Source organism: Engraulis encrasicolus, chromosome 7 (genome assembly GCF_034702125.1).
Source record: "Engraulis encrasicolus isolate BLACKSEA-1 chromosome 7, IST_EnEncr_1.0, whole genome shotgun sequence".
NCBI classification, from domain to species: Eukaryota; Metazoa; Chordata; class Actinopteri; order Clupeiformes; family Engraulidae; genus Engraulis; species Engraulis encrasicolus.
This window is the reverse complement of record NC_085863.1, coordinates 51112124-51139903: the sequence shown is the minus strand read 5'-3', so window position 1 is coordinate 51139903 and position 27780 is coordinate 51112124. Positions and strand designations below refer to the sequence as shown.

General features: G+C 42.4%; 1 protein-coding gene across 1 annotated transcript; it reads left to right on the top strand.

Moving 5' to 3' along the window:
• Nucleotides 1–2: 2 nt before the first annotated feature.
• Nucleotides 3–26864, top strand: LOC134453099 (transcriptional regulator ATRX-like). Its single transcript, XM_063203890.1, has 12 exons — nucleotides 3–229; nucleotides 14373–14491; nucleotides 16098–16156; nucleotides 18893–18960; nucleotides 19155–19267; nucleotides 19375–19473; nucleotides 21056–21162; nucleotides 21755–21822; nucleotides 22251–23341; nucleotides 23974–24080; nucleotides 24353–24420; nucleotides 25051–26864. Exons 1-12 carry the CDS (start codon nucleotides 210–212, stop codon nucleotides 25622–25624), a joined length of 2493 nt encoding a protein of 830 aa, XP_063059960.1. The 5' UTR covers nucleotides 3–209; the 3' UTR covers nucleotides 25625–26864.
• The last annotated feature ends 916 nt before the right edge of the window (nucleotides 26865–27780 follow it).

Here is a 27780-nt window from a genome sequence, read left to right as displayed (position 1 = left end):
TGGATCTACAAAACGATTGGGCAGTGGCTGCTATTACGGTGTTTGGTGGTGATAGTCAATTGCCCAGGATGAATAGCTGGAAAATCAGTTAGCTCGAGCAATGTAGCTGTCTTTGGGGTTATCTGAGCCGTGATTGCTAATAGAAGTTTTGGAGCCAAACAGCAGATGACAGATGAACGTCTAACAGGCTTGTTTCTTATTAGCAGAAAATGACGACGGCTACCCTCAGGTATGTACAATATTTTACAGCCAGCTAGCAAACTTGCTACACCAAGATACCTCTTTCTCAAAGTAGTTTATGTGGAGGAACAATGTGTATGTGATTGTAGAAATTGTATTTTATCTTTTGCGCGAGATGTAGCCGCTACATGAATAGCATGGACTGGACATTGGTAGCTGGCAAGATTCCATATATTGGCTCCCAATGTGAAGGCTTTGGGTACTTGTCTTGCTACTGAGCTAGCTGGCTAGCTGTAACAATGGTATTCTCGAAACGCGCGGATAAGATAAACTGTTATCACGACGTGTAAGCCAAAGTGTTCAATGATGTTTTTTGAGTCGCAGTACTTTGGAGAAAAAAGGAGCAAACCTCGAGACTCGGGAAAGCCTAGACATTCACTTTGCCTCTCAAATTAGGCTAGGGTTAGCTGTAATAGCTTAGCTAGACATTTTTAGACAAGTACAGCTTGTCAACATTCAGCCAACCTTGCCGTTTTATACAATCGCTTGCCTCACTGCATTTCTAAATAACATTCTCTCGTATTGTTAGAGAATACATGCACAGTATACAGCTGTCTTCAGCATCCAAACGCGAGACACAAGAAAACACCTGGAACCTTTGGACAAAGAGCAATCTTTTCCCACTATTTCAATAATGATGATTTGACATTTTGTGGAAAGTGGATTTCTGAGTGCTGCCATTGCGGACTTACTTATTCTTGGGTTAGTTTTAAGTTTCTTGAACTATTTTTGGAGACTTATTCCGGGTTTCCTGTTTAGCAGTATTTGTGGAGTGCATGCTTTGAATACAGCACTCTTGTCCAATTTGTCTACAGGCCTATTTTATAGCGAAGCTAAAAGGAACCTTTTGAGCTATATGCGATATAAAACCTCTGCTGTGAAAAACAGGAATGTTGTACATGAAAGGATTGGTCCCAGTGTACACCCCTGAAGAATACCATAATGAATACATGATTGGGCAAGAACAGACAGGTACTGTATTTCCTCAAATAATAGTCAGGGCTCTTATTTGCAAAACATGTTTGGGTAAGCATTCTTCAGAATTCTACCAAGTTCCATGCAGAATTTTCAAGGTTGCATTTCCTGCATCCTTGCCATTACTAAATACCGGAATCCAGAAAGCTTTATGTTTGCACATTCATGCTAGGCTTTTTATTACGGGCATGGGAAAGCCTAGGATAAAACATCATATAGTATTAAACATGAAACACTATGTTATTGAATCCGAGTTGTAAATGGCTTAATATAACTCAACACATCTTGGTAATTGTTTGTAGTCATCACTCATCTAGGGTTGTTGTGCTTTTCAGAGTTTTTGATAGCCTTCAATTTGTGTACTGTTATGCATCAATATCAACATACTCATGGTTTTGTTGATGTTTTCTACTTTCGCCACAACTGAAATATTGCCAAACGATTAGCTTTACAGTTTTCATATCAGTTGGTCATAAGTGGGGAGTGGCTGAAACGGAACTGCCATTAGTTTTACTTCCACGCTTACAAGCCTATTCCATTCTTGATCGTTTGAAATGCTTGTGAGGCTTTCAGCCTTTTCTTTCAAGTGTGCGACTTCAAGGCTGTGGCCCCGCTCTACCAGGGATGCACCCTTCACTTTTGAGGAATCAGTGTTGGTCTCAGCATTGTGTGCAGTGCCATTTTGGGTAGCCTTGGGGAGTCCTATTTCTAAAATGGATAATTTACCTGATTATGTGATCATGTTTACAAACAATGTGCCTGCGCACGCCAAGCCAGGGCATAAACAGAGAGGCATAAAGGCATCTAAAGCAACATAAAGCCCTGTTGAAATCTATGCGTAAGAACTTATTACTTTTGGTTGGTCTACTAATCACTCTTTTGTAATCAAATACAGCTGGTAGACACCAGTGTTAATTTTGACAGGAATTTTTAATTTAGTTTTAGTCTCTTGACGAAAATTTAATTTTAGTTTTAGTCACAATTTAAGTTAGTCATCTAAATACTTGTGGGTATAGGCTACAGTACCAGTAGGCCTAATCAAGAACAGTAGCCTACTGTATGCAAGCGTTACAAAGGCACGGCACCTGTTGGAAGACGTCTCTCTCTCTCTCTCTCTCTCTCTCTCTCTCTCTCTCTCTCTCTCTCTTTCTCTCTCTCGTGCGCGTATTGCAAGCTGTTGCACATAATTTGCTTGATGCAAAGTTGTGATGGCACACACGCTCTCGTTGACATGGTTATGCCCATGGTTGCATGCATTCTCAAGACGTTATTGCAATAACTGCAAATAACTGTCCCCCAATAACGCATGTGAAAGCGTGGAAGGTTCACTTCCTATTTCGGTGTCCTTGACTGAAAAAAGTCGCAAAACTCCACACTTCCGAATCCTTTGCAATTGGCACTTAAGTGATTCTTATCAGAAGGCTTGTGCCTACGCATAGGCCTAGACCCTTACATTACAAACATTAGCGAACATTGAAAAAAGATCAGACAACGACCGTTGGGTAGCAGATTATGAAGGGCGTGGAGAAGTTCCGCTAAAATGCATCGTTAAGGTGCCGGTATGCTTGCTGCAAGATACGCGAGCGCGTGCACGATTCGTTCATGAACGCGTTAACATGCGTATTTAATGTCGATTTCGCGCGCGTTGGACACGGCAGCCAAAAGCGTGCGCCAGGTGCAATATCTTCAAACTCGCTGGGGCGATCTAAGATAGACCGCGCAGTTCCACGCGTGTGCTTGATATGAAAACGACAATGGCAGCAACTTTTAAGAGCGTCTCGAGTTTGTCCGCAATTTCAAACATTTGTGATCATACTTGCAAGCAAGCATGTGCTGTCGGTTGCTCGCGGTGACGCGCGTAATTTACAACTCGCAGCAAGCATACCGGCACCTTAAGAGAAAGATGTTTGCTATGTGCGACAGCACCACCACTATGCCTGCTGCGTGTGTGTGTGTGTGTGTGTGTGTGAGGGAGGGGAGGAGGGAGGAGACGCGGAGGAGATGAGGGTCGCGACTTGCGAAGTAGCAGGCAATTCTTTTCCAATGTTTCAGTGACATATTAACAAAAATGCTTCCTATTGGTTTTCGTCTCCAGTGGTATTGTAGTCACATTTTTATTTTTTTGACGAAAATATAAATCAATATCGTCATATTTTTCGTACAAACGCATGCTGTTTTTTCGTCATCGTTTTATTGTCGTCAGGGGAAAAACAATCGTTAACGATAATTATGACGAAAATATTTCGTCACGAAATTAACACTGGTAGACACACTCTCGGCTAGCATGGAGAACTCCACTCAGCGAGGGTAAAGCGACGTTCACACACATCGCTGCTAGTTAAGTTACTAGCTTCTCGCTCGCTCGCCTACTCGCCACTGTCATGGAACGTTCGCTAACTTAAACGTTCCCGTGGCTTTAACTGCCAATGCACAGGCGAGAAGTACCAATTTCTGCATTCCAATTGGTTACACGCTTATTCGCCTCGCTCGAAGTTAAAGTATTTTCAACTCGGGATCCGCCCCCATCGCATTGCTTGTACACTACTCGCCTCCTCGTCTCGCTGGAACACATAGACATTCTATTGACTTAATTTGCTAAGCGAGTAACTAGCAGCGAAGTGTGTGAACGAGGCTTTACAGATCTTGAGCCCCAATCAGAGAGTGGGGAGGGGTGGAAAGGCGATTGCTGCGTTTGAATAGATACAACTGACATGATTGGTTATTGGCAAGGTGTGCTGGCTATTTTTGCATTATGATGTGATGGCTACACTGATGCGGGGATAACGTGTCAGACGCAATAAAATGATCTTGCTTGGAGTAACATATGCAACTTCGTCGTTTGTGCTTTGGTGCGGCTAATAAACTGAACTTGGTACTGTGAAGCTGACAGGGCTGCAAGTTGTGCAAACTTGTTCCCTGCTTAACCAAAAATTTACATTTAAGTTGAAAGGGGATATTACTGCATAAAAATAATCTGACAAAATTTTAGAATCTGACACATGCACAACAGCTTGCTGGCTAGCAAGCTGTAAGCTTAACAGTAGGGACACAGATGCGAATTTGGCCAAGCGAAGTGAACTTCGCCATTCATTCCTATGAGGGAGGCGAAGACAAGCGATCAGGAGCAAAATTATTCAACCAAGTTATAAGGAGGAATCCGTTGAGAAATGGCTTACATGCCATGTGATGCTGGGCTCTAACTTTTGCCACATCCCTCGCCTCCATAGGTCTCCTATAACTTATTCCTAAGTCTGAGCGCTAGTCAGAATTCCAAGAGCTAGTTGAAATTTAGCCTCTGCTGTGATAGAATGGCACTAGGCATCGTAATAAATCTAAATCTTTCCACCCATTTACGAGGCTCAACGTTGCTCAATACTTCTTTCCGCAGATTCGCAGGGTTGTTGACATACAAACGAGGCATAGAAAACTATGCTAGTGCACCGTTAGTTTGCAAACAGGGCCGTTTGTAGAGGCTGCGTCACAGCCCGGCTACAGCCTGCACCACAGAAGTTCTACAGAACTAGCCACTTCACTTTACTCGATCCATGCTTGCAGTTCACCTAGAGGGCGCTGTCGAGAGAGCGCAGTCCATTCATTCCAAATGGAGTCTGCACTCACCCGTTGGCGCCCCTAGAGTGCAGTACCACCGAGAAATGTGGTGAGTGAAGTGACTGTAAAGAACTTCTGTGGTGTAGGCTGTAGCCAGTCTGTGACGAAGCCTCTACAAACAGCTTTGTTTCTAAATTAACTATGGAGGCGAGGTATGTGGCAAAAGTTAGAGCTCAGCATCACATGTTAACACAACGTAAGCCATTTCACACTGGATTACTCCTTTAGTATCATGCAAATGAGTAGCGAATTTCACCAGTGGTGGCCAATCAAATCAAGAACACGACTGCTTCATTCCATTTGATTCTCCGCGACAACCTGATGACGGTTAAGCTGTCAGAATGGAGGTCCTGCCGTGGCCAACCCGTGGGGCACTCCTCTGCCATGCGGACGACCCGGGTTTGATTCCTGGCCCGGGTCGTTTCCCTACCCCTCCCCATCTCTCTCTAGCCTGGCTCTCACGCAGACCCTTCATGCTTCGTGCATCTTCGTTAAACTTTGTGAGCTCGCACGAGGGTCTGGAAATCTTAGACGAGCCCGAACGGAACCAGATATTTCACTGCCTGTCCAATCAGAATCGCGGAGTGGGATTGCGGGGCGGGGTATATACAAGTCAGTGGTTGAAGTTGTAACTTGCGTGATTCAAAAAAAGCCACGTGAATTCTCCAATCAGGTTCGAGCTGTTTTGAACACACCCGCGCCTTTCCAGAGCTAAGCGATTGACAATAGGTGCGATCGAGATGTTGTCAACGCATGCATGCACATTTAGACAGCAATGCACCCTGGATGAAAATGCTGCATGATGGTTAGATTTCCTGTCAAACTTCGAAATTTCGTCGATGTTGCGTTGACGAGGTGACATGTCACATGGTGTCAAACTATCGCGGGATGAATGCGGCTGCAGTCAGATCTTGCAACCTCTGCAGTTGCGGACTGCCTCCGAGGTCATGCGCCCATGAACTGGTTGGTCAACAACTCACTCACGTGTGTATATGGTTCTTGTCTCCCACCTCTACACAAGTTTAAGCAGGTCCCCACTTCAGCTCCTCCTCACTGCCTGCCCCCCCACTCCTCACACGTGGTGTGTTAGTAGAGCAAACCGGTGCGACCTCATCGTCTCGTTCATAGTTGTGGCCGACTGTAAATGCGCTGTATTTAATAACACCCACATCGTGACAACAAGTTCTCGCTCACGTCTTCCGTCAACGTTGGTCGACAGCAACAAAGTCGTATGGGCCTGTTGTTCCAGATGGTTGGTAACAACCATCGCGTGAGAACCTGGTTAATCTCTCTCCCCATTCGCTTCCTGACCATCTCTCATACTACCTCATACTGTAATCAATAAAGTTGAAAAAGACCAAAAAAATATCTTGAGCTATAAGCTGTCAGAATGGAAAACTGAATTTCGCCTCTTTGCCTCACTCATTTCGTCTGCTAAGTTATGTGTCCTTAGCGTAAATAACTTGATTGGTCTATCAGCTAGACAACTAGCCACCTGCAACTCCTGACCGATATAGTGCAAAGAATGTCCCCTTTTTAACCTACAATATACATTTACGATACATATACAACACAAGTTGCAACAATATCAAAATGCTATGGTGCGAGTGACCACCTGTTATTAACTTTATATTCAGGGGGCCTAGAGAAGGTGGGGTCTGTTTTAAAGGTGGCTGCCTTCAATAAGTTATAGGCCCAAAGTGGAAATCCTGGTTTGTGTTCATAGTACGACCCTCGGAGGAACTTTTTTTTGCCCCTTGGAGGAATTTGAAGTGGCCCCTTGAATGAAAAAGGTTCCCCACCCCTGCTATAATGACTGCCCCAAAGGTGTCAGAGGCATAATGTTCACACATCACATTTATTTGCACAACAACTTTTTTTGGGGGGGGGGGTTTCGAATGATTGGGAGAGAGAGATGGTTCAGGGCTGGGAAATGACCCCGGTTAGAGTCCAATCATCTAACCGGGGTCCCCTTGGGCAATGTAAGCCCAAATGTGGGTGGCTTAGCGCGCTGCGCCACAGCACCCCCAGCACAACAACTTTTTAATAGGTGCACAAATGATAACTGAATGTGTTAATACTTAATACAAGGAATGTGATGAGGACAATGCTTTCAAAATGGCTGACTTTCTAGATGGTCGCGGAAGCATATCGCCAAGTTTCGTTCGTTTCTATATTCTTGTGCACTGATGATCTCAGGCAATGTTTATGGACAGGGATGCGGATAAGGATATTTTTGTTAAACACATTGTCTTTGGGGCCTTCAAAACAAGTAGACAGAGTTTTAGCTGTCTAAAGCGTTTTTTTTTTAAAAAGGAGGGTTATTATAATTTCTAAAATCCTGAAAGGACATTTGTAAACAACACGTTTTTTTTATAAGCGATTAACAAGCCAATTACATGGGGAGTGATTTCATATTCCACTCTGTTTCGTAATGTTCTAATCTATTGTGATCTCCTTGGTTGTATTTTGTGTAACTAGGATGTTAAGTTATAAGAGGGTAAGACAAAATCTTTTGGAAAAAATGACATTGCGTTTGGCATTGCTTTTATTCAAAGCGACTTACAATTGAGGACCCAATCACTGCATAAAGTAGTTGCACAAAGTGCACAGGAAATGTGTGGAAGTACGTAAGTATGGTTAGTTTGTTTCTTAAGTACATTAGCACAGGGTTATGTACCTAGGGTTGAATATACACCCACACAACATGCCTTGGAGATGCCCTGTGCCTGTGCCCGCTCAGGCATTAGTGCAGTAAATGGTCACAAAAGAGATGACCCTTAACTTGCTTCTTGGAGCTTGAGAGAGATGACCCTTGTCTTGCTGCCTCTGAAAGTTTGTTCCACCACTGAGGGACAATGACGGGGAACAGTCTTTACTGGGATTGCTGAGAGCAAGCCGGTGACATGGCTAGACGGTTTGTGTTGGAGGGGTGTAGCTGTCCAGCAGAAACATACGGCCTTAGAATGTCCCTCCGATAACTGTGACTGTGGTTTTCAAGGCAAGGGTCAAGGACTTGTGCTTGATCCAGGAAGACAGCGGTAGCCACAGTGCAACTTGATTAGTAGAGGAGGAGCACAGATCCTTTTGAGTTGAGTGGATGGAGATGATCCAGAACGCGGCGGCACATTTGGTAGTGTCTTTATTACACCATCAGAATCAGATAGACCTGCCAAGAGGGAGTTGCAATAATCCAGGCGAGAGATGACATGATCCCGAACCGTAGGCGCCGCATGTTGGGTGAGATAGCGTCTGATTTTCTGTATGTTGAACAGCACAAATCGGCAGGCCAGGGGCCTCATGTACGAAGCTCACTTACGGACAAAAAAGCTACTTAAGTTGTTTTCCACGGCCACGGTCAGATGTACTAAAACAGACTAGACGTGGAAAACTGCGGATCTCCACGCGAATTTCAGGGCTACTGTGGAAGTTTCCGTAAGCAGTGCATTGCGACTTTTTGGCGGCACACAGAGGCATGCAGCGGTAGGAAATATTGCAGAGATGCAGCCAGTTAAACGTGGATTTTAATGTTGAGGCGCGTGATTTAAAAAGAAGATGAACAAAACCACCTCAACCATATTATTGTTGAGGCAGCTGGTTAAAATTAAGCAGACTCATGAAAATATCCAGGAATTACAACGAAATTGGATGCCCATCAGCAGTAGGCTATTTTTCTGGATCTGCGATAGGCTGTCTTCGTCCTCACCGCAGTGCTTGTCTTTCTCTTTTAATAAGGCTACTGTAAAATTAGTCCATCAATTAACAGGTGATTTTATAGGCTAACTGTTGGCTGCAAGTTATTACATCTATGTGTACATGTGTCATCTTTCATATTTATAGGCCTACTCGACATAAATGTTTATTTCTCGGAAGCCTTGGCGACTGCCTCATCACAATGTGTTCTGATGTAATGCCTTGTAAATATCAATTGTTGGGAAACCTGCATTGTACTGCAGTATAACATGACAGTTTTTTCTGCAGTCCTCACATTAAGTATCACCAATGCCTGATTTTATACACGCAAAAGTAATTTTGTTAGGCTATTGCGCGCAGCCTTTTTCCTTTTAAGTTGGCTACCTCCGAAACAGCGCCTTCCCCTCGCGTCATGAAATGTATTTCCCGCGTTTTCCAATTCCAATTTCAACCAATGAATGCACATGAATGGGTCTGTTCATACTAATTAGAATATTCATATAAAATATTTAAGGGAGGAGGCAAGGCGGAGACTTGGGCCCGCGTGTGCTCGTGCATGTGCTCAAGATTTCACGGCAAAACCTGGCACTTATTGATACATCCGGATTTTTTTGTCCGTAAGTAACTTTCAAGATTTTAGCGCCCACACTTTCTTGGTAGGAAATCCACGCACTTCTTTGTACATGAGGCCCCAGGATGACTGACTGCCATGTGGTAAGAGAATGACAGATGGTTATCAATCATGACGCCGATGTTTTTGGCAACTCTGTTGGAGGCCACAGTGACAGAGCCCATCTTGGGGTTGATGTTGTGATAGATCGACTCTTTAGCTGGAATCACTAGGTGATAGGTCTCGAACAGTTTCAACTTTGGTGGTCCTTCATTCATGTTGTCAGGCCGGTGAGGCTGGAACGATAGGTACATCTGGTTGGAACGAGATGTACATCTGGGTGTCCTCAGCATACCAGTGATGGCATCTGCTCGAATGACATGTCCTAGGAAGATAGTGTACATTACGAACAGAAGGGGCCACTGTACTGATCTTTGAGGTACGCCTGTGGTGAGGTGAAGACAAGTTTTCCTTGCCATGACACATTGATACCCTTGTTTGTGAGTATCCAAAGGAGCACCTTGTGGTTGATGTGGTGAATTTTGGGTGATGTCAAAGACAAAAAACAATATAAAACTGATAAAAGAGAGTGGTTGTTATAAGACCAGAGGAAAGCGAATAGGCAACCAATGTAATTTTGCACGCACACACATACACGCATACAAGGAACAAGACCGTCATGGTCATCTAGTTGTACAGCCAAGAATGCAAGGCTACACACACATAAGGACCAGACAGCCATGATGGTAGTCTGGTTTTGCAGCCAAGAATGCAAGGTCAAACTGATGACCTAGACTCATGAGGATGGAGAGTGGGACAGGTTCACACGCACGTGCACATGGGAGAGAAAGAGAGGAACAAGGATATGCTCCCATAAGAAAAAAGAGAAGCGAAAGACACGCAAAATTATGCGCATGCTCAGTTGTGAAAAGCCGTTGCTCTCGTGCCGTTATGGAACTACTGCGCCTGCGCTCTGTCAAGAAAAAACGTGAGAAAAGTGGCTTAAAAAGCTTTATTTTGACTCGTATGACACAACCAAGTAGTAGATTGATCAGTTTTTCACGGTCGTTTCAACCATATGGTTTTCACAACCGCTGGGTTCCCCTCCGTCCTATACTCAGTTTCCCCATTCATTTTTCCCATTGACTCTCAGATCTGGGGCCTCATTTATCATCCGTTCGTAGAATGTCTTCTAAATTGTGTCTTACGAGTGAAATTTAGAATGTTCGCAAGTACAGAAAAATCGGGATTTATCAAACGTGCGTTGGCTGCTCCTACGCACACGTCTGCATGATAAATCCCACACCTTCCAAATCACTGTGCACGCGTGCATTCAGGGTAATTTGCATCCCGAAACGCCTCTCAGTAACCATATATGGTATTAAAATATATTCAAATGCCATGTTAATTCGAAGGCGCCACCCTGTTTGGACACACATGAACACACGCGCCAGTCGAAGCGCTGGCGGGAAGTGCGGAGATAGAAACATTTCCGCGGCAGAAGTGGAGGTGCTTTCGACAGGAGGAGGACAGTGTTTCAAAATAAGTAAAAGGAGACACACATGGACGAAAACACTGTAAAATAGCACAATGTCATACTCCATTGTCATTCAAAGCAAACTGTACCTTGCACGGTCAATATTATTTGCAATTTCGCATTTCTTCCACTCGCACGGATGGTCTGAGGTGTGCGTAGATTTAGGCACATTTCTACGTTCAAGTACATGTTCATAAATCCCACACTTTGCTCAGGAATGATCGCACGCACGCTTTACGCACAGATCTGTGCTAAGAAATAGCACCCCGAAGGCGTCAACAAGATGGCGGCGACTGTCCCGTCTCGATCTAAACTGTCTCTGGTTCGCTTTTGGCTACGTGCGTTTGTCTGCCAATGTGAAGTGAAAGGTGAACACTGACAGTAGCATTTTAGCCAATCAGAAGTAGAATGAGGCGGGTCTCAGGCACTGTCTGCGCTTTGCCTCGCCTAGGCTGCATGTCCAATATGTGGAAAAATGATTTGCTTGATCGCAGGATATATCAAAAACAAATGGGTATGGAAAGAGGCATGTGCTGGCTTCTGGAAAGCGTCTAGGCTACTGTATGCATCAGTTGCAAAAATCTTTCGTTGGGCGAAGAGATCCCGCTTATAGCCGTTATTGCTGTCCAACAACTTTACCCTCAGTCAATGTGGTTGACGTACCGGGAGGAACCAGACAGATTCAGCAGATATCGCATCATTTTTACTGTGCCGTAGCCTAATTATTGACAAAATATAAGCAACCAAATCACACCCATCCGTCATTTTAAAAATCCTGCACGCGACCTGGACCTTTCCTGTGAAATACTTGTCTCTTGTCAGCTGCCTCTAGTCTAGGCAAAGCGACTTCACTTGCTTCCCTTCTCTCTTCTCTTGACACAGCGGTTTCCATAGGTAAACAAAAGTGGATAAGGCAGATGTAGCTGGTTTATCGCTAAATGTGCTGTGTGCTATTATTCTGATTGCATTGAAGCCATGGTCTACTTTTACAAGTCGCTGGATTTCAAAGAGCCACTTTGTTACGTTTCCGCATGCATTTCAGTGACGGCGCCAGGGCCGTTTTTGATAGAACAGCGCATCGCAACGAACATAAGATTTTCTTCCACATTTCATTGAATCATTACCCTGCGCAGCTCTAAGCCTTCATGCACCAATCTATTTCAGTGTAGGCCTACCACAGCGGTAGGCTACAACAACCATTATTTTAACCTCTTTGGCCAAATCGACTAGTTTGTCTCTTAAGATTCAATAGTGAGGAAGCATCTTAAAAATCCTGACATCCACAGGAATAACTATATTTCTCGCTGTCCCATTATAGACAAGACCAATCAATTTAAGTTTATGAATAGACTGTGCTTTACAACAAAGTCCCCTGAAGGTTTTTTTTTTTTTTTTTACACAAAACTTTTTCATTTTTCATCTGAAACTGCATAACATTAACGGCCTTATAGGTTCCCCAACCCTGTTCTAATGTTATGCTATTTGATTTTATGCTAATTTCGAAATAGCCTATTTATCTTGCTTTTATTCCTTCATTGCATTTCAACGTGAATGCTATTTTTTTTATTACTGAGCATGAACAGGGTGTTAACAAGTAATGGAAATGGAAGAAATTATGGGACTTGATTAAATAGGCCTACATTTATGTGAGTAGAAATTAATACAATTTTGACAGGATTTATAATATATAATTAATATAAATATGAAATGGGACACATAAATAAACGTAGGCCTATATAGTTTTTTCCATAATGCCGGGGGTTGGTCTAAAATTTTGCTCACAATGGTCTTAAAAGGTCTAAAAAAGGTCTTAAATTTGACCCACTGAATCCTGCAAGAACCCTGGTAAAGTGATATGAGAAGTGTTTCCCACAACACTTGTGGCGGACCGCTCTCACAAAAGTTACATTTTTGGCGCTTTCTGACAGCGGACCGTGAAAGTGGCTGCGAGAGTCATCGTTCACTTACTAGTGACTCAAATAATCATCGGCTGACTCAGGACAGTGATTAATTAAACTTTTAATCCTACAGAGAACCCCTTTAAAAAGTCTGCTTGAAGTAGGGCTTTGACTTGTGCCCCAAAATCATAGTCGAAGTTCGTTTCTAAATTAAAAACGATATTCGAATATATTCGAATATGTATCCATATATTTTACCATTAAAATTGCCCCAGTTAGACCTGATGTCAAGCTGAAGTTATTCTTTCCCCCAGTCAGTAAGACTAGTAAAAGGCTATTCCAACCAGAGATGTAGCCTAATGGCCCATTAACAACATGCATTCAACCAGCCATTATTGTTTAGCGATCGTTCAGCACTTATAAGAAGACGGTACTTAGAGGTGTGAATGCAGATTAAAACATGGCAAAGCTAGCAGCCATGTCAAACTTGTAGCCCAAGTTAAAATTTGAATTGGATCATATGGGAATCATGAGAATTGAGCACACAGCACCAATATCAACAAATATGTATTTATTTTCTATCACTAATGACGGACATTTAGGTAGTGTGTTTGTAGGTCCAGGTAAGATGACTGCTCTCGTCTAAAAACGAACATTACACAAATTAGCAGTGCGCTAAAAACATGATAAAAGCATGCTAACAAAATCATCACCTGGAGTCTGCCAGATCTGACACCCAGACCAACGAAGCTAATTTGGTCAAAATCCAAAAAACAAGAAGTTATCTTACTCTTGGCGTAATCACAGGTACTTGTGGGTTGGATCACATAATTCCAGAAACTCGTCAACAACTCCAGAAAGTAATGTGATGATGCTTTGTTTATTAACTGTAGCCATTCACTTGAATGGAACTCTGCAGCACTCAACTGCTTGTAAAGGGCAGATTATAGTTCAGCAACGGCGCCTGTTGCTTACGGTCGCTAACCACTGTTGATGTTATAGATCTGCGCACGAGGTGTCATGTCGTTAGCTACATTTGGCTACATAGCTACAAGGCTACAGTACAGTAGTCAGACTGCAGGCATTGTGCTGCGAGTGCTAAACTGATGTAGTGTTTGTTTTGCTACTTACTAATTCAGTCATTGTAGCTTCATTTATTTACACAGACTGGAAAGAAAGTGTTCGTATTCCACAGAATATTGACAGTTTGGCTCTCGTAAACTACCGGAGAACTGTGCCGCCACGAGAAGAAGGAAGTATCGAGACGACCAATCACAGCGCCTTTTCTCTGCGACCTTCGCAACCGTCTGTCGCGTAGTCAGGATTTTTTTGAGGCGCGCGACGACGGTTGCAGAGCCTCTGCGCGGGGGGTGTGGTCGCGCACAGACGGTTGCACAGGCTCTGCAACCGTCAGCGCCAATAAGTATAAATTGGCCTTTATGAGGACTCAGGGGTAGACTGCCTGCCGCAAGTGTCCTGCTACGGAACACAGAGAGATGAGCCTCACGCACGCGACTCTCCTCAACACAGCTGTAGTGATTAACCAGCCATGGAAAAAATAAATTGAGACTGTGAATTGCGATGTTTACAAGGAAATGATTTTAATCAACAACAATGAAATACCCAAAAAAGTAATACCCATGTCAGATTCGAATATTAATGGCCAATTAATATTTGTTCGAATGTCTCGAATTTTCTTAACATTCGACTTATATTCGAATATCGAATATCGAAGTCAAAGGCTTAGCTTGAAGGATACAATTCCCTATCTTTTTGGATGGCTCTTGACCCACATGTGCTTGTTTTGCAGGTCGGCACCTAAATATGGTAAGCTAAATGTACTGGTCACCAAACTTCAAGACTATCTGGCTCACGTGGCTGAGGAAGATGAAGAAGAGGAAGCATCCTCATCACCACCACATGTTAATGGTAAGGTTCATTGCCTCTACAGGTCCTTCTCAAATAATTAGCATATTGTGTTAAAGTTAATTTTTCCCCATAATGTAATGATACACTTCCATATGTTTTACATTCATTGTACACCAACTGAAATATTTCAGGTCTTGTTTTGTTTTAATATTGATGATTTTGGCATACAGCTCATGAAAACCCAAAATTTCCATCTAAAATTTTTTGCATATAATGAAAAGGTTGTCTAAACAAGCTATTAACCTAATCATCTGAATTAACCAATTAACTCTAAACACTGGTAAAAGCTTCCTGAGGCTTTAAAAAGTCTCAGCCTTGTTCATTACTCAAAACCGCAGTCATGGGTTAGACTGCTGACCTGACTGTGTTTAACATTGAAGTCAATGGCAGTGGCATTGCATGAGGGTTATGAAAGCCCAGATATCATTGATGCTTAGCTGCCAGCTGGTGACCCACACTTCCCTCTTCATTATACTCCATAGATTTCCATACCAAGTTTTTCTATTTTTAAGAAAAATCAATTCTAATTTGCCAGACATGAAACCCCATTCAAAGTCAATGGAAAGTTCTGTCTGGCAAATTAGAATAGATTTTTCTTAAAAATACAAAAACTTGGTATGGAAATCTATGGAGTATAATGAAGAGGGAAGTGTGGGTCAAAGAACAAAAAACAGTTGACAGCTAAGCATCAATGATATCTAGGCTTTCATAACCCTCATGCAATGCCACTGCCATTGACTTCAATGTTAAACACAGTCAGGTCAGCAGTCTAACCCATGACTGCGGTTTTGAGTAATGAACAAGGCTGAGACTTTTTAAAGCCTCTGGAAGCTTTTACCCGTGTTTAGAGTTAATTAGTTAATTCAGATGATTAGGTTAATAGCTTGTTTAGACAACCTTTTCATGATATGCTAATTTTTTGAGATATGAATATTGGGTTTTCATGAGCTGTATGCCAAAATCATCAATATTAAGACAAAACAAGACCTGAAATATTTCAGTTGGTGTGCAATGAATGTAAAACATATTAAAGTTTATTTTTTATCATTACATTATAGGGAAAAAATGAACTTTAACACAATATGCTAATTATTTGAGAAGGACCTGTATGTACTGCTTCTTGACACAGACAACGAGATACACTAAACAATGGAAGAGTTCATATTCAAAACCCCCCAAGTGCATTTGTGGGAAGTTTACAAAAGCAGGCCAACTTTGAAAAAGTTTAGTGAACTGAAAATTTGTGAAAAATCCGGCCATCTAATTTGTGCTTGGACTTGACCTGCCCTGGATTTCATTATAAGCCCCCCAATGCCCTCTTGATCTCATCATAAGCCTGTCAACACCCATCTTAGTATTTAAAAATAAAATGTAATGCCTCCTAATGGCAACCAACTAAGCACCACCCCCTCTCAGCTGTATTCTTCTCAACACTATTTTAGAGCATTTTGTATCTGAGCCCTTATATTACTTTGGTGATTGTGTTGTTGTCTACATTGCTGAATTGTATTTTGAAAGGAGAGCTGAACACCCTGGAAGTTCAAAAAGCCTTAGTTCCACTAATTGATGCTTTTTGTCTGTTTTTAATCACCTTTTCTCATCTTAGGTTTGGCGACTGACGACACAATAGCGCTACAAACTGCTCATGAAACCGTAAAGGAAGAGGTACTGATGTAACTATTTTATTGGTGATTTAAATTTTCATTGTTTGTTTTCACTCTTGGCCATTCAAAGAGTTCCTTGTTATAATGTGAACAGGGCTCTAAATTAACACACGCCAACCCACCAAACACGGGTGAAATTCATTTTGGCTAGTAGAAAAAAATACCTACCCGCCAATTTGGCTAGTAGCGCCCGAGTACAGTAACTTATGAACGGTAAACCGCTGCTCTGACGAACGTTATACGGCGAGATTTCCTACATTACCCATGGACACTAGCGTCACGACGTAGCCTCCCACCGTGGGCTTTCCAGTGCATCGAGCGTCAACTCCATGCTGTTGCGCGCGCCAGGATTGAAAACATTTCAGACGACCAGCCTTCTGTCAGCTAAGCTGTGCTCACACTATTCTGACAGGCAGCTCTCCTCCTATGCTCTCGTCGCTTTCGCTACAACCTTTTTAACGTCACTACTGCTATTATTACTATATGAACCTTGCTGTAACAGGCTGCATTTTTGAAGCAGCGAGGCCCTGACCGTTTCAATAACAGGACTTACGCAGATTATGCATAGCGCTACTTCTGTTGTGTAGACTATGTTTTGTGCGAGTGATGAGAATGTGGCGGGGGTTAGAGCAAGGTTCTGTGTGTTGGTGAATGCTAGTAGTAATTGCAAATAGTGGCGTTAAAAATGAGTGGTTTTGGAACGAAATAGCGACCAGGGCAGAGGAGGAGAGCCAACTGTCAGAGTAGTGTGACCGTAGCTGTCAGTTCAGTTGTCTTCTGAAATGTTCAGTCCTGGCGCAACGAAGTTGGAAAGCCCACGCCATCAGAAAGGAAAAAAAGCAACCAACGATGAAGCTGTGGAAGTAACAAAGGAAGCGAAGATTCCCGAGATATTATTTACTTTTAATTAAACTAGGCTTCTTGTCATTTTGTTGCACATGGTAGAGAAGAGCTCCTCCTCTCTCCTCTCCTTTTCCTCGTATCTCTTCTCCTTCCTTGGGGTGTGCGTATGTGAGGTTTAGTGTTTGGCTGTGTGCTTGGTTACTGTATGTTATAGGTATGTTATGTGAGTGGCTTGTGTGATGTGATTCAGCTGTTTTCAGAGGAATTGAACAAAAACTAATCAAATTAATTAGGCCTAAGTAATGAAAGTAAAAAATAAAGCAGAAGTTAAAAAATAATGAAAAAATATATAGCCTATAATATGCTTATTATGTAGGCATATAATAGCCTATGCAGGCCTATAGTGTATCTGTGTTGTAGAAACAGTTGGACAAAATGACTAATGCATAGTTTATTTTGGCGAGATTAAAAAAAAAAATGGCTAGTTGAACTTCTGTTTGGCTGGTAAGAAAAAATGTCCACTAGCCAAATTGGCTGGTGGTGGAAAAAGTTAATTTAGAGCCCTGAATGTGAATATTTAGAGACTAAAGAGCCATTGAATTCCAGCAATGGTGTTACATGTCCATACCATCATCATACTTGAAGGCCACACGGCCGAAGTGTCACTTTGGCAAAGTTGGAATTTTTGACATACGTAGGACCCGATTTCCAGAGTATTGGAGATGTGTGGAGACACCATTTTTTCATAACAAGCAGTCCTTGTAATTGCAGAGGTCCCTGGTGCTAGGCTAGCGCAAGTGAACGGGCTTTTTGTAGCCTGCCACCAATAACAGTATCATACTGTCCACAATGCCCAAGAAGGCTGGGGGGATGCGCTAGCAACTTGGTTGCAAGGGAATTTCCCATTGGGTCTAAGAATTCAAAAATGTTTCCGGGGATTTAATGTATAGATCAAACCTATCTTTTTTATCGACTTTGCCTTTCCCTTTAGATCACACACATGCTGTAACTTTGAACAATTGTATGATGGTTAGTTTCACTCTTCAAGGGGTCACCTTAGTGGTGTGCATGCAAAAATGCATAAATATTTGGACTACACAAGAAAAGTCCATGTTTGACGTGCAGCCACTTAAAGGAACAGTCCACCCTTTTTTGATTTTCACATATTTGCTGTATTTCCGAGCATTATTCATGAATGTGCATATCATTTTCTTCTCAGTTTTTTTCAGTACTTAGATTTATTGGATCAGAATTATTAGCACATCTTAGCATAATCACTGGAGGGGAATGGGGGCATTAGCATCAAGCCACTAATGCTAATGCTGCCCATTTACTTCCAGTGATTATGCTACGCTATGCTAATAATGCTGATCCAATAAATCTGATTACTGAAAACACTGAGAAAATGATATGCACATTCATGAGTGATGCTTGGAAATACTCCAAATATTTGAAAATCAAAAAAGGGTGGACTGTTCCTTTAAACCTTGTATAGCGGCAATACTGGCAGCAAAGAAGGTTGATCTAACAAGAAGCATCATTTTGTTTCTTTTCTGGTATCCACTTTATGTCGGGTGAACGCCCCTTTAGGAGACCTTCGGTCAGGAGACCTTCGTAGTCTTGAGGTTGAGAATCAATGAAGTCCCCTTAGCGCTGTAGGTGGTGGTAGCGCACGTCTTGCGCAAACACCTTAAAAAGAGAAGAAGTAGTTGGGACAACGCCCCTTAAGAGACCCAACTTGAGCACACGCTTTTGCATTGAGTGGGCGTGTTTTGCGATATCTTGCTCTGATTCAGTATTTTTGCTGGCAGCTTGTTTTCAGCCTCACCTGCATCTAGCATTGAGCAGGGGGCCATGTTGCCGTGTCTGACTGCTGATTGTTTGTGTTCTGTAGCCCAGTTGTTCACATGAGGCCGAACGACCGAAGGACACCAAGCAGGCATCCATTGTTCGATCCAGGAGGTGAGCTTTGTTACCATGAAGATGACTAGGCAGAATCTAGTAAATATGCTGTATGCTGGTAGACAATTGTAAAAGCTTGAAGAATTTACATGAAAAGGATGTGAAGGTAATGTGTGATGCCACTTCGCGCAAATAGCTCATTTTTGCTTTGCTGGCTGATTTATTAATGCACCGTAATTACCATGTATTTACAGGAAGCCGCTAAAAGTAATCAGGCATAGTGGTCTCGATGAGTCTGACTGCTCAGATGCCGGAAGCACAGCCTCCATAGAATCCAGCGACCTCAATTTTGACTTTCTACCAAAAGGTTTGGCATTCTTCTCCCTCCGCATGTGGAAAATGAATTAATCAATTGCAAATACATGATCATCACACCACTGTTATGGAAATGTATTATTACTTTTCTTTCCCCAGGGACGGTTATTGTGAAACCAGAGCCTGTGGATGATGAGGGCGATGAGTTCATTGGGCCTGAATTCGGCAGCAAAACACGGAGTAGGATGCTGAGACAGAGTGAGTTTTCATTGAAGACAATTTAATTACACTTCCAGATGCTGTTCACATGTTGGCCACTAATACATGTCTAATTATTGTCTATATAAGTGACTTGTAAGATATAAGCAGAATAATGGGCTTACCAGGTCCTATTAGTATTCCATCAGTAATAAAGGCCTTATTGTGAATGTACAAGAAATGTGTACAGTTGTACAAGTTTTGTTCGACACGTCTTGTCACCTTTAGACCTTTAGGAACAGTTAGGCACGTGTTCGTGGCCAGCATGTGAACATTTCTACCTATCTTTCCTTCAACTTGAAGGAAGTTAAAGGATAGCTGCCAATTTCAATATGCTGTTGTATTGCTCACGCTACCCTTGACTTGTCAGTACCCGGTGGTGCTGCATTTTTCGTCTCAGCCCTCTCCGAGTTCTGAGCTATTCTAATGGTGGCAGACTTAGTTTACATTAAAAACCTTCTTAACAAAGGCCTACTCCAAATATTATATCGATGTTGTATCACTATTAGCTAGTTGTCTGCTGATGTTGCATAGCCTTTTGGATGTTTCTGGGAATAAATCAAGATATTTTTTTGAAATGTTAAAGGAACACTCCACCCTTTTTGATTTTCACATATTTGCAGTATTTCCCAGCATTATTCATGAATATGTATATAATTTTCGTCTGTGTTTTTCCATTACCTAGTTTAAAAGTATAGCCAAATTAAGCGTAGCAATGCAAGTCTACTGGGGCAAACAAAACAAATCATCAAATGTACTTATAAAGTACTTTAAAAAAAATGTTTGAATTCACCAGAGTGCAAAACGGCTATTGAATCCTGTCCTGTGATCACTTGTGGCTTGATGCTAATGCCCCCATTCACTTCCAGTGATTATGCTAAGATATGCTCATAATTCTGATCCAATAAATCTAAGTACTGAAAAAAACTGAGAAGAAAATGATATGCACATTCACGAATAATGCTTGGAAATACTGCAAATATGTGAGAATCAAAAAAGGGTGGACTGTTCCTTTAACAAACTCTGCCCCCAATGACCAGTATCTCGGAAAATGCTGAAGAAAAGAAAAGAAAACTCGGGTACTGACAAGTCCAGGGTAGTCTGAGCATTACAACTGCATGTTGAAATTGGCAGAAGTTATCCTTTAAAATGAGTGTTGTAACTTAAAAAGTGTCAAATAACACATACGTAACATAAACCGCTTGGTCAGAGATTCTAGGAGTATTATCCAGTCTCTCTGGCATCATCTTAGTTTCCAGGGAAATAAAACGCTATCTTTGGCCAAAGTAACCCCGCACTTAGTGGGCTACCTTCGGATTTGTAGAAGCTAGGAACATACCGGTTTCACTTATGGAAAGCTGTGGCTGTTTGAAAAAATATATTTTTGAATGGGTTTCAATGGCTCCAATCCCAGGTCGGCCGCCCACCATTTCAAATTTGTGCGCTCCCGTGATGGGGGATGCTGACGTAACCGCAACCCAGCAATTCTACATATTTCAAGGAGCAAACCATGGCCAGAGACCTGTACGTGTGGAGTGTTTTTAAATGTATGTAATTGCTATTGTTTGCTGTCTCCAATTAGCCTATGGACTGCAGATAGTGAGCTGTACAGCCTGTGGACAGCAGGTCAACCATTTCCAAAAAGATGCCGTCTTCAGACACCCAGCCCTCAAAGTGCTCATCTGCAGGGTAAGTTGAGTGATTGTGGGTCAAGACAAGGTTAAAGTGCCTTACATGGTCGATGCGCGCTCACAAGCATTAACATGCATTGTTTATGCACGTTATCGCATTCTGCATAGAGACACAAGTCTCGTAGTCAATGGCAATGTATGTAAGGCGTAACAGGTGTCAAAATGACTTGCTGCGCATCAACGTACAATTAGGGATGTAAATAATAATCAATATGTATCGATGCATCGATCCTACGGTTGAATTAAATCGAATCGTATCATATCGTGGGGCATTCTTAATTCTTATTGAAAATAATCAAATCGTTGGGCCCTGCCCAATGCCCTTGCTCCATAACATAATAGAAGTGGAAAAGTAATTGGAAAAATCGAATCAGATCATATCGTGGGGCATTCTTAAGTGTCGAAAGTAATCGACTCACAGCCTTAGGAAATTGATATTGAATCATATCGTCATGGTGGAGGTTGTAATTTGCACCCCTATGCACAATGGCAGTTGAAGTGTAGCAATGCGTAGCCTTGTGCCCGTGTATGCATTAGACATGTGCTGGAATAGGACAAGTATCCTTGATGACGTTGGTGTGTTGTTCTAGTCCTGTTACAGGTACTACATGAGTGATGACATCAGCAAGGATGCAGACGGCGGCGACGCCCAGTGCAGGTATAGTTGCAGCATAGCAGACGTTTGCCTTGTGATCACAAGGTTAAGTGTGAGCAATATGAAGTATTGAGTTGTACTCTTAAGTTTGACCAATATGAAGCGTTGATGTTGTTGTTGGCATGTTGTGTTTTGTATGAAGTCTTGATTGCTCTCGAGGACTCTGTTCTATGGCTGAAGTGTCCTCAAGTACCTATATAATGAAGTCGCCTTGGATAAAAGTGTCATTTGTCATAAGTGTAATGTATACAGTTATCGAAAAACAAGAACTCCCCAATAACCACAGTACCAATAACATGTTGATGGAGGGTGCAGGGGAGAATGGAGACCTTGTAGTTGTGCATCTTATCCTTTACTAAGGATGCCCTTGTAGTTAAGGCAAGATGGGCCTCTTTGGATATTGAGCTTCTTTTATTGTTTTGTCATTGTAGGTGGTGTGCGGAGGGCGGAAGTTTGATCTGCTGTGACTACTGCACCAACGCCTTCTGCAAGAAGTGCGTGATGCGCAACTTCGGCCGCAAAGAGTTGACTGGCATCCTAGACGGCAATAGCAAATGGCATTGTTACGTGTGCCGCCCTGCGCCTCTCGTTAGGTTAGTGCTGGCGTGCGACTCCACTCTTCAAAAACTGGAAAACGCCGGACTGACACGGGCGCGCTTGGAACCACCTCCCGGAGCAAAGATAGTGGATCGCAGGAATAGGAGAGAGTATCGGCAGGCCAGCCAAGCCAGCCAGCCATCGGTCCTCTCCGCCGGCCTCTTGCAAAGGACGCAACGTCTCATCGAGATGACCTTGGCACTTAACCAGTCGTTTGTGTACTTCCTACAAGGCAACGACGAGGACAGCAGCGATGAGGATGAGGAAGAGGAGGAGGACAGGACAGCAAAGTTAAAGGACTATTCCAACGTTCCTGTGGACCTGCAGAATGCCTATGACGCCTTGCAGAGCGCAGTGACGACTGAGCTTCGCAGGTTCGGGCACGAAAGCCCAAAGACTCTGTACAGTAGCACCTGCGAGGAGCAGAATGTTGAGTCTAAAGCCAGTGAAGGTCAACCATCAGCCGTGGAGGAGGAGGTAGAGATTGTGGACATTCAGCCCTCAGATGAGGAAAGCAGATGTTCCCTGTGGGTGCAGGAAACACCAGTCCAAGAATCCCTGGACAAAAGCGTGGAGGCAAGCGTCATGTTGCAGGTGGAGAATATCTCAGCTCCTGACCAGGAGACGACCCGAAACGAGAAAACGGGGGCTCCTCATCACCAGTCCTGCTCTCCTACGTACTCGTCGTGTTCTGCCTCCTCTGTACCACCTATGCCTGTGCCGATAAAGGCACCGGGCAGACCGCGGGGCCGACCCCGCAAGCATCCCAAGTTACCCACGCCAGCGGAGATATCGTGCAACAGTTCGTCGAGTGAAAATGGAGGCTCTTCCTCTGAGAACGGCGGTGACGGTTACTATAAATGCCAGTACCGCGCAGCCAAAGGTGTCGCCACACTGAAAAGCAGGAGCATTCGGTTTTCATCAGGTAAGTTCTTTCTTACGTTTCAGATATGACAACTGTTGGCCTCATGAAGCTTTGAAGTGAACGTAAAAAATCTCAGTTGTTAATTTTCATTATATTTAGCAGTAATGCATTTGGAAGTATAGGAGAAAGGTAAAACTCAATAATTTAACTCAAGGAGAGGTGTAAAAAGCTTATTTCCAAAAATGGGACGGTATCACTTTAAGAGGGGCTCATCTTCCCAACCATAACACATAGAATGCTAATACATGGGATTCTTTCAGTTGCCATTAAAAGGTCCCTGTATGTGAGATGTCAGGCAATTTGAATAAGGTCACCTGGGGAGGGCATGTGAATTGACATGGAATAACCCTTACCAAGCAACAAGGGTTGGTTACAAACAATTTATTGGGATTTGAACAGGTTAGAGGAAGAAAAGGAGAGTTTTGTAGATCTGAAAAAACTCCTAGAATCTCTGGGGGCGTGGTCTCTACGGCTAGAATCCTTAGGAGTTTGGTATCACCTGATCTGAGGCCTTGAGCAGAGGTGTAAAAAGACAGCATGTAGCAGGAAGCGAGACCCCTCAAGACTTTGTTGTCTTTCTATGGTCTGGGAACATACAGTAAGTGCATGTAAAAATCTGCTTTTCTTTTTAGGCATGGACCTGCAGAGCGTTCACTGCACTGCTTGTGGAGATCAAGTTAATCAGTTCCAGTGGGATGCCATCTATAGACACCCAGCCCTCAGAGTACTTATTTGTGAGGTAATGTGGTGTTTTTTAATTGAATTGAAACTTTTTTTTAATATGTAGGTGGCATGCATATTGATGAACATTGTTGCATCATATACATATGCACACACTCACACACACACACACACACACACACACACACAAAGTAAAAGAAAAGAAAAGAAAATATGTTTGGTTGTGAGCAACACCAAACAGCCAAGAAGACTAATCAATACATATGACTAATTCAACGCTCTTCTGTTGTAGAGGAGCAAAGAAAGTAATGAATGTGTTTTGTTCTTCAGTCCTGTTACAGGTACTACATGAGTGATGACATCAGCAAGGATGTAGAAGGGGGAGATGAGCAGTGCAGGTACAGTGGACCCTTTACAATGGTTTCAAAATCACAGCAATACGTTTAGGCCACCATTTTCTTTTTGGGATATATTTCATCACAAAGCATAGCCCCAGCCTAGCAGTCTTGAATTGTTAGTTTTCAAATTTTCCTCAATTTATGGTTTGCTACAAGATTCTGCTGCAGTTCCAGCCTTGAAAGAATGCCCTAAGGCTCATATTTTAACCATTTTTGAATCAGTAACTCGTCAGTAATGTGCTAAGTAGTCTTAACTGATTCAATGTTTATGCCATAGCTGCAGATCCTGCAGCAAGATCGACTGAATGGATTTACTGTATGTATTTTTATAATGTTCGGAATGTATTTAAAGTTCATGTTAGGCAAGGAGGAACTGCACACCGATAAGCTCCCTTCTAATCCATTTTTATATCCGTGATGTTTTGGGCCACCACGGCCTGGCCCGAAACATCATGGAAATAAAAATTGATTAAAAGGGAGCACATCGGTGTGTGTGGTTCTTCCTTGCTTTACATGAACTTTACGCTTTGACCCTGCACCAGGCTGAGAGAAATTGGATGTGCGATGTGAGATCTGACTGGGGATGTTTTTAAACGTATGATTGTCTTTTTCTTCAATAATGCAATAAAGGTGGTGTGCCGAAGGAGGAAACCTAATTTGTTGCGACTACTGCACGAATGCCTTCTGTAAAAAGTGTGTGCTGCGCAACCTCGGCCGCCAGGCCCTGTCGCACATCCTGAACGACGGCAGGAAGTGGTTCTGCTACATCTGCAACCCGAAGCCCCTGGTGGGGCTGGTGCTGGCCTGCGACGCCACCTTTGAGAACCTTCAGAACTTGGCAGCCAAAAGAGCCCGTCTGGACCTGCCGGTCACGGACGGCTTCGCCCAGAAGTTTCAGTACAGCCACCCTCAGGACTTCAGTGCCTCCGTTCACCCCTCCGAGAGGAGCCAGCGTCTGGTCGAGGTGACCACGGGACTCAACGAGTCCTATATGCAATTCATGCAGAGCTTCCGAGAGGACGGCTTTGAGGAGGACGAGCAGCAGGAGGACGGGGCGCTGAAACTGAAATCGTACTTTAGTATTCTTGTAGACCTGAAGAAGGCTCATGACGCCTTAAAAGAGACAGTTGAAGGAGAAATGAAGAGACACACGCTTCAAGGCACACAGGCCACAGCCACAGGCTGCCTAACTGACTGTACATAGAAGAATGGACTTGAATAAATTAAGGCGGTTTGAAACAAACTGAATGGGATGTCTGTTTACATTATATTGCATTACATTTGGCGTAATGTGGTGTTAGGTGCCTTGTTCAAGGACACTTTGGATTTGTTTTTTGCAAATCTATTTTCTACTGTTTGTGATAAGTGAATAAGGCTAACCAGTGTTTTCTGGGAGAGCTTCATTTGAAAACGGGAGATGCTGTCTTTTTGTTCCATTATCTATGTTCTGTTCCGTTATGTTCTTGACCTTGGGGAAAAAAGGTCCACCACTCCAAGAATTTAATATTATAAAAATATCCTATTACAAAAGCCAGAGTTTATTTGAGAATGAAAATAAGTGATGAAAGGAAAAATTGTAACCTTAAAAAACAATATGACCAAGCAGTAGCTTAACTTGCCAAAGCTGAAGTCCTGTCAGATCAACACTAAATGTTTTACTGTGAAAAAAACTTGTTAAATAGTAATTGAACAAAGAAAATAAGTTATTAAATATTGAGTCTGAAATTTCAAGCAAAAACGTTTTTTGATTTGTATATTTAAAATAAATTGAAGATACACTTTGTATATATAGTGTTAGCATGGCCCAACCTCTTTGGAGTGATATAAGGAAATTCTGGGCTCTGTTGTGGGTCCAAACCCTGGCTGTACAGAGGAAAAACAACCATCATCCCCTCATTATTCTAAACATAAATTACCTAAAACAGACAGATGTATTTGACATGGTTTGAGATGTCGTAACTGCACAAAAATATTCCGTTGTTATATGATGGCACTTGCCATGAAACTTGAAGATTTCATGGAATGTCAAATGTCATGCCCACTCTGGAGTACAGGGTTCTCTCGTACCAATTAAAAAACGGACAATTTTCAATGTGAAAATGCGGCATGGTAATGTGTTTTGACTTTTCCTGGATGTGCACTGACTGTCCTTACCAGTTTGGTGTGCTCACTCAATTAACACTGGGTTATGTGTTTCTCAGTTGAACATTTACACTGCCACTTGTGTAAAAGAAATATCTGGATTGTTCTGTGCACCTAATATCATGTATCCACTGCCAGAGTAGAGCTTAGATTTAGTGAAGGAACAGTTTTTCTAACTTAAAGGTGCACTGTGTAGGATTGTGGCCAGAGTAGCAAGTATGCTTTTCATTGAAACTGTGCTGCCTATTGCCAAATTTGGTCTATTCATGAATATTTACTAAGTAATAAACTCAGTACAGTGAGTTTTGCAGATGAAAATGTCTATTACTGGAAATGCAAAATGGAGAAGATCCATCTTTTCATGTATGAAAAGTGCAATTTTCCTGGTCATAATGAATACTTTGGTGGTTGTGGTAAGTATTAGTGAAAAGGTAACATTTGTGAATGGGCAGCATGGATTCTGTAAATAAACTACTAATATTACACAGTGCACCTTTAAATGTTTAAAAACCACTTCAGTGGTGACTTGTGAAGTGCAATTCTGAATTAACTTTGCCACCATCCAGAGGCACAGGCCTGATTATAATGAAAAATTCCACACAATTTCACTATCAACATTAGGGCAGCCGAAAATTAAAACTACTTGGGTGTAATGCTCACATGTCTGAAAATTTGGATCATACAATGCTTAATGTCATTTGATTATTAGAGTTTAAAGTGCTGTGGTTCTTTTTGGAAATGATGAGCCTGGATTCACATTTTGATTCTTGCACGTGGCCTGTGGTGGGATCCAGGATGTTGGCAAAGGGCAATTATTATGATTGACAACGGTGCATAGGCCTACTGTTGTAGACACTTCACTGTGTTGAGGATTTGTCACTACAGGCAAATGTTTTAAACTCAAAAATAGCTTATAGTGCTATCTGCTGGCCATTACCATCTGGCCCTACACTTTGATTGGAAAATGCAGCATACAGTATAGTATATTGACTGTTCCATGAACACAAGTTGCTGTGTATATGTTGAAGTTCCTGATTTCCTTTTTTTACCAAACAAAAACTCTGTTCACAACATTTAATAAATAAGTGTTGCTGTGTGATATAAATTCTGACATAAAATGCATTGTTGTCTCTTGGAGATTGGAATTTCACTACAGGATGGCACAAAATTATGGATTTGGATTTTTAAATATAGGCCTACAGGGTGTCCCAGAAAAAG

Bases quoted from the DNA above. Each gene is read 5' to 3' on its own strand.
- LOC134453099 (XM_063203890.1), top strand. From the start codon at position 210: ATGACGACGGCTACCCTCAG. The intron at 21,163-21,754 runs GTAAGTTGAGTG...GTGTTGTTCTAG, and splicing joins TCAAAGTGCTCATCTGCAGG to TCCTGTTACAGGTACTACAT. The intron at 24,081-24,352 runs GTAATGTGGTGT...TTTGTTCTTCAG, and splicing joins TCAGAGTACTTATTTGTGAG to TCCTGTTACAGGTACTACAT.